This window comes from Macaca mulatta, chromosome 7 (assembly GCF_049350105.2).
Source record: "Macaca mulatta isolate MMU2019108-1 chromosome 7, T2T-MMU8v2.0, whole genome shotgun sequence".
In the NCBI taxonomy this organism is placed as follows: domain Eukaryota; kingdom Metazoa; phylum Chordata; class Mammalia; order Primates; family Cercopithecidae; genus Macaca; species Macaca mulatta.
This window is the reverse complement of record NC_133412.1, coordinates 97,358,269-97,365,110: the sequence shown is the minus strand read 5'-3', so window position 1 is coordinate 97,365,110 and position 6,842 is coordinate 97,358,269. Positions and strand designations below refer to the sequence as shown.

The 6,842-nt window shown below is 50.6% G+C and overlaps 1 protein-coding gene across 2 annotated transcripts; it reads left to right on the top strand.

Moving 5' to 3' along the window:
* The first annotated feature begins 3,571 nt into the window (after window positions 1–3,571).
* Window positions 3,572–6,564, top strand: TINF2 (TERF1 interacting nuclear factor 2). 2 transcript variants are annotated; one of them, XM_015143438.3, is made up of 9 exons: window positions 3,572–4,053; window positions 4,196–4,300; window positions 4,414–4,515; window positions 4,891–4,998; window positions 5,086–5,182; window positions 5,327–5,783; window positions 5,873–5,940; window positions 6,048–6,139; window positions 6,273–6,564. In XM_015143438.3, the coding sequence occupies exons 1-9, from the start codon at window positions 3,862–3,864 to the stop codon at window positions 6,405–6,407; spliced, it is 1,356 nt and encodes a 451-aa protein (XP_014998924.3). In that variant the 5' UTR covers window positions 3,572–3,861; the 3' UTR covers window positions 6,408–6,564. The 2 variants fall into 2 exon arrangements, with proteins under 2 accessions (XP_014998924.3, XP_077796915.1); XM_077940789.1 differs by lacking the exon at window positions 4,196–4,300.
* The last annotated feature ends 278 nt before the right edge of the window (window positions 6,565–6,842 follow it).

Here is a 6,842-nt window from a genome sequence, read left to right as displayed (position 1 = left end):
ACTGGGGTTATAGGTGTGTATATCTAACCCTGGCTAGTTTAAAAAATTTTTTTTTTTTTTTTTTTTTTTTTTTTTGAGACGGAGTCTCGCTCTGGCACCCAGGCTGGAGTGCAGTGGCCGGATCTCAGCTCACTGCAAGCTCCGCCTCCCGGGTTCACGCCATTCTCCTGCCTCAGCCTCCGGAGTAGCTGGGACTACAGGCGCCCGCCACCTCGCCCGGCTAGTTTTTTGTATATTTTTAGTAGAGACGGGGTTTCACCATGTTAGCTAGGATGGTCTTGATCTTGTGACCTCGTGATCCGCCCGTCTCGGCCTCCCAAAGTGCTGGGATTACAGGCTTGAGCCACCACGCCCGGCCTAAAAAATTTTTTTTTGTAGAGACGGGGTCTTGCCATTTTGCCCAGGTTGGTCTCAAACTCCTGGACTCAAGCAGTCCACCTGCCTTGGACTCCCAATAAGTCAGCTACACAGAGACAGCAACTGAAAATGAATAATTCAGCCAGGCATGGTGGCTCACACCTGTAATCCTAGCACTTGGGGAGGCCATGGCAGGTGGATCACATGAGGTCAGGAATTCGAGACCAGCCTGGGCAACATGGCAAAACCCCATCTCTATTAAAACAAAAATTAGCCAGGCGTGGTGGCATACGACCTGTAGTCCCACCTACTTGGGAGGCTGAGGCACCAGAATCACTTGAACTTGGGAGGCACAGTTTGCAGTGAGTTGATATTGAGCCACTGCACTCCAACCTGAGCAACAAAGCGAGACACTGTCTCAAAAAACAAACAAACAAAAAAACCCACTGTAACAGAAATGAAGAATGCCTGTGATGGGCTCATGAATAGACTGGACACGGCCAAAGAACATGGTGCGCTTGAAGAAATGTCAACAGAAATTTCCAAAGCTGAAATGCAATGAGAAAAAAAAAATGAAAACAGAATATCCAAGAATTGTAGGACAATTATAGAAGGTGTAGCATACACATAATCAGAATGGCAGAGAAAAAAACAAAGGAACGGAAGAAATGTGGCAATAATAACTGAGAATTTCCCCAAATTAATGATAGACACAAAACGCAGATCCAGGAAGCTCAGAGAATACCAAGCAGGATAAACACCAAAAACAAAAAATGAAGATGGACCAAGCTGGGCAACACAGAGAGACCCCTTCTCTACAAAACACATTTTTCCTTTTATTTCGTAGAGTCTGGGTCTCACTGTGTTGTCCAGGCGGGTCTCAAACTCCTGGCCTCAAGTGATCCTCCCACTTCAGCCTCCCAAAGTGCTGGGATTACAGGCATGAGCCACCACACCCACCAAAAAATATATATTTTTTAAATTATACTTTAAGTTCTAGGGTACATGTGCACAACATGCAGGTTTGTTATGTATACTTGTGCCATGTTGGTGTGCTGCACTCATCAACTCATCAGCACCCAAAAAATATTTTTTAAAAAATTAGCTGGGGACTGCATGCAGTGGCTCATGTCTGTGATCCCAACACTTTGGGAGGCCGAGGTGGGAAGATGGCTTGAGTCCAGGAATTCGAGACCAGCCTGGGCAACGTAGACTTGTCTCTCCAAAAAAATAGAAAAAAATGAGCCAGGCATGGTGGTGCATGCCTGTAGCCCCAGCTACTCGGGAGGCGGAGGCAGCAGGATCACTTGAGCCCAGGAGGCAGAGGTTGCAGTGAGCCAAGATAACTGCACTCCAGCCTGAGCAACAGAGCAAGACTGTCTCCCCACCTCCAAAATAAATAAATAAATAAATTTAAAAAGCCGGGCGCGGTGGCTCACGCCTGTAATCCCAGCACTTTGGGAGGCTGAGGCGGGCGGATCACGAGGTCAGGAGATCAAGACCACGGTGAAACCCCGTCTCTACTAAAAATACAAAAAATAAGCCGGGCGTGGTGGCGGGCGCCTGTAGTCCCAGCTACTCGGGAGGCTGAGGCAGAATGGCGTAAACCCGGGAGACGGAGCTTGCAGTCAGCCGAGATCGCTCCACTGCACTCCAGCCTGGGTGACAGAGTGAGACTCCATCTCAAAAAAAAAAAAAAAAAAAAAAAGGAAAACGACATGTCAGAAGTTCAGATCTACATAAGAAAGAACATTAGAGAAGGAATAAATAAAGGAAAAAAGGAAGATAACTACAATTTCACACATATCCAATTTGGGGTACTTTGGGACTGGGTGTTTCTTAGGCAGTCGAATGGGCGGATCAGCTGAGACTCATCTGGGGCGGAGACAAGGATGTGTGAATCATTATCTCTGGGAATGGAAGACATGGGCTAAAGACGGAGCAGTTTCACTAAATCCTTGTAAAGTGGTCAAGGCAGGCAACTAATCCAGCCAACAACTAAGGAGTGTAAGCTGTGCGTTAGGTTCTGTGCTTGCTGATGGAAATGAGAGGCACCGGGAAGGATGACAAAGAGACAGTCAAGGAGAGCAGTCAATTACATTAAGGGGCTGACAAGTTCAGTGCACAACAGAATCCTAAAACAAGAAACCATTTAATGTGTGTGTGTGTGTGAGAGACCCCATCTCACTCTATCACTTAGGCTGGAGTGCAGTCACTGAAGTCTCAACCTTCCTGGCTCAAACAATCCTCCCACCTCAGCCCCCTGAGTAGCTGGGACTACAGACATGCCACTACACCCGGCTAGTTTTTTTTTATTTTCAGTAGAGATAGAGTCTCACCATGTGACCCAGTCTGGTCTGGAACTCCTGGGCTCAAGCGGATCGATCCTCCCGTCTCGACCTCCCAAAGTGTTGGGATTACAGGTGTGAGTCACCGTGCCCCGCCCCCACAGCCTGTATTCTATTTCTTCTTCTTCCTTTTTTTTTTTTTTTTTTGAGAGGGATTGTCCCTCTGTCCCCCAGGCTGTAATGCAGGGGCAAGATCGCGGCTCACTGCCACCTCCAGTCTCCTGGCCTCGGCCTCCCGAGTAGCTGGGATTTACAGGGGCCTGCCACCACGCCTGGCTAATTTTTGTATTTTTAGCAGAGACGGGGTTTCATTCACCATGTCGCCCAGGCTGGTCTGGAGCTCCTGGGCTCAAGTGACCCTCTTGCCTCGGCCTCTCAAAGCGCTGGGATTAGACACAAGCCACCACGCCCGGCCTGTATTTTACTTTTTAAGGGCGGGAGCCCTCTTCCGTTTTATAAAAGGAACAGTCGAATTCCTACTGGAAGCGACGTGCGCAGGGAAAGGCTTTGTAGACGCCGGCTCGGGTCTGGGATTTAAGGAACTGAATTTCGACGGGTGAAGACAGTGGGAAGAGGCGGTGGCACGATCCTCGTTTCACAGACTAGGAAGTCGAGCCTCAGGGGAGTGACGGGGCTTCTCCGCAGAAGAAATCGAGGCTAGGAGGACCCAGACGAGCGGCCACAACAGCCTCAGCGGCCAATTCAAGTCAGCCGGCAGAGGGCGCAGGGCGCAGCGAGCAGGCAGCGCCAGATCCGCTGGGGCGTGGCCTTCTGACGCACCGTCACAGTTCCCTCTGTGGCCACCCATTGGCTCCCTCTTACCGCCCTTTTCCGGGGCAAGGGAAGCTAGTAGCGGAGCCGGAAGTGAGGCACCCTCGGGCTCGAGACAGAGGCGGCGTTTAAAGCTGAGCGACCCAGTACCACTGGGACGGCCAGCTTTTCCACTCAGGCTCCTCCAGCCTGAGCCAGAAGACCCCCTCCCCCAGAATTCTGGGGGCCTATGGAAGGGAGCCGAGTCGGATCGCGAGGTACCCAGAGCCTACAAACCCGAGCCACAGAGTGTTGCCAGAAGCCCCGCCCCTAGGAGTGATCGGAAAGCCTCACCCATCCGGGTGAGGAACCTGGAGGGACCGCCTCAGGGCGGAGCCCGCCGACCATGGCTACGCCCCCGGGGGCCGGTCCTGCAGCTCTACGCTTCGCCGCCGCAGCTAGCTGGCAGGTTGTGCGCGGACGCTGTGTGGAACATTTTCCCCGAGTACTGGAGTTTCTGCGATCTCTGCGCGCTGTTGCCCCTGGCTTGGTTCGCTACCGGCACCACGAACGCCTTTGTATGGGCCTAAAGGCCAAGGTATTGGAGCAAGTAGGACCTGGAAGGGGAAAGAAAGGGGCGGGATGCGAGCACCTGACAAGGGCCCACAGCTTGGGGATGAGACTAGTTGGAAAAGGTCAGCTTGCCCCGAAGTGGGGATTCTGAATTCAGTACCATACAGGTGGTGGTGGAGCTGATCCTGCAGGGCCGGCCTTGGGCCCAAGTCCTGAAAACCCTGAATCACCACTTTCCAGAATCTGGACCTATAGTGCGGGATCCCAAGGCTGTGAGTAATCCCCGGAACAAGCCCTGACCCCAGTTCAACTTGGTGCAGCAAAGTTGCTCCTCCTGTCTACTGGATGTTGGTGCTAACTTCTCTGTCTTCTATATCCTCAACAGACAAAGCAGGATCTGAGGAAGATTTTGGAGGCACAGGAGACTTTTTACCAACAGGTGAAGCAGCTGTCAGAGGCTCCTGTGGATTTGGCCTCGAAGCTGCAGGTGAGACTGGTTTGAAGGCTATTATGTGACTATTTTCTCTAACCCACCTTTTTTTTTTTTTTTTTTTGAGAGGGAGTCTTGCTTTGTTGCCCAGGCTGGAGTGCAGTGGCACAATCTCAGCTCCCTGCAACCTCTGCCTCCCAGGTTCAAGCGGTTCTCCTGCTTCAGCCTTCTGAATAACTGGTATTATAGATGCCCAGCTAATTTTTGTATTTTAGTAGAGATGGGGTTTCACCATGTTGGCCAGGCTGGTCTCGAACTCCTGACCTCAAGTGATCCTCCCACCTCGGCCTCCCAAAGTGCCAGGATTACAGGCGTGAGCCACCGTGCCTGGCCACTAACCCACTTTTGATCTCCTACTCTCCTCTGCTGCAGGAACTTGAACAAGAATATGGGGAACCCTTTCTGGCTGCCATGGAAAAGCTGCTTTTTGAGTACTTGTGTCAGCTGGAGAAAGCACTGCCTACACCGCAGGCACAGCAGGTTTCATTGGGGCAAAACATGTAAGAGCAGAGTGTGGGGTGGTTGTATGAAGGACTGTGGTCTTTATACCTCTATCCCTGCCCACAGCTTCAGGATGTGCTGAGTTGGATGCAGCCTGGAGTCTCTATCACCTCTTCTCTTGCCTGGAGACAATATGGTGTGGACATGGGGTGGCCACTTCCAGGTACTGGGAATTTGGAGGTGTAGTGTTTAGCATGAAACCTTTTGAGGCAGTCCATTGGAATGGTTCCATGGGCTCCAGGCATAAGAAAGCAGTTATTCTGTTACTATCTGTTCTCTTTATAAGGGGCCTCATTTTCTTTTTCAGAGTGCTCTGTTACTGACTCAGTGAACCTGGCTGAGCTCATGGAACAGAATCCTCCTCAGCAACAAAGACTAGCACTCCACAATCCTCTGCCAAAAGCCAAGCCTGGCCCATGTCTTCCTCAGGGATCATCTTCAAGGACGCACCCAGAACCTCTAGCTGGCCGCCACTTCAATCTGGCCCCTTTAGGCCGACGAAGAGTCCAGTCCCAATGGGCGTCCACTAGGGGAGGCCATAAGGAGCGCCCCACAGTCATGCTGTTTCCCTTTAGGAATCTGGGCTCACCAACCCAGGTCATATCTAAGCCTGAGAGCAAGGAAGAACATGCGATATACACAGCAGACCTAGCCGTGGGCACAAGAGCAGCCTCTACTGGGAAGTCTAAGAGTCCATGCCAGACCCTGGGGGGAAGGGCTCTGAAGGAGAACCCAGTTGACTTGCCTGCCACAGAGCAAAAGGAGTGAGTGGAACAGAGTTGCTTCTCTTTACTAGGAGCACATTCTTTGCCTGCCTTCCCTTCATCCTATCCTCTGCTTGCTCTCACCTCAGGAATTGCTTGGATTGCTACATGGACCCCCTGAGACTATCATTATTACCTCCTAGGGCCAGGAAGCCAGGTAGGTAGTCTGAGTCAGGATTGGATTAACAGCCTCCTCTCTTGGAGACTCTCAAGAGCCTGTGTTCATCTAGAAGTAGTAGTTTGATTCTGGTTTCCCTCCTACAGTGTGTCCTCCATCTCTGTGCAGCTCCATCATTACCATAGGGGACTTGGTTTTAGACTCTGATGAGGAAGAAAATGGCCAGGGGGAAGGAAAGGTGAGTAGGAAGAAGCAGAAAGCTGGGGAAGGCGGATGGGTAGAACAAGACTGAGAAATCTACATGCTTCAGAATTCGGAGGGCTCAGGGAATGGTTTCAGATGGTAGGATCTCCCTGCTCCCTTCTGTACAGGAATCTCTGGAAAACTATCAGAAGACAAAGTTTGACACCTTGATCCCCACTTTCTGTGAATACCTACCCTCTTCTGGCCACGGTGCCATGCCTGTTCCTTCCTATGACTGTAGAGACAGCTCTAGACCCCTGTGATAGAACTAAAATGCCCTTTGTACTCTGCCTGTCTCCTGCCTCTTCAGCTCTGCAAGTAGTTTAGTAGGAATGGAGTGGAAGTCCAGGCTTGGATTGCCTGACTACACTGCTAAAAATATTTGTAATGCTTAATAATTAAACTTTGGATTTGTTAAAATACTGCCTTCATGTGAAAGAGGGGAATTAAGGTTTCCGTAAGGTCAGCATAGGCCATTCCTTAGAAACAGAACTGGCCCTTCCAAACTGGAAGGATCCCTTTGCCTTTTTTACTTCCCTTGCTAAGTGTTGTTCAGCTGTGCCTAAAAGGGTTAGCAAGGTTGAAAGCCTGGAAGAGAAATGTCCTTTGGTATTCTGGAAATATGTGTCCTAATGCCAGAATATACTTTGTAAATTCTCATGCTGCCAGATTATCTGGGGGTGGTGGCACTAGAATGG

What these genes read in the sequence shown, in the direction of transcription:
- TINF2 (XM_015143438.3), top strand. Translation starts at nt 3,862, where the DNA reads ATGGCTACGCCCCCGGGGGCCGGTCCTGCAGCTCTACGCTTCGCCGCC. An exon ending in CATGGGGTGGCCACTTCCAG is followed by an intron (nt 5,183 to 5,326) that starts GTACTGGGAATT and finishes TTTCTTTTTCAG; the next exon opens with AGTGCTCTGTTACTGACTCA. An exon ending in ATGGCCAGGGGGAAGGAAAG is followed by an intron (nt 6,140 to 6,272) that starts GTGAGTAGGAAG and finishes CCTTCTGTACAG; the next exon opens with GAATCTCTGGAAAACTATCA.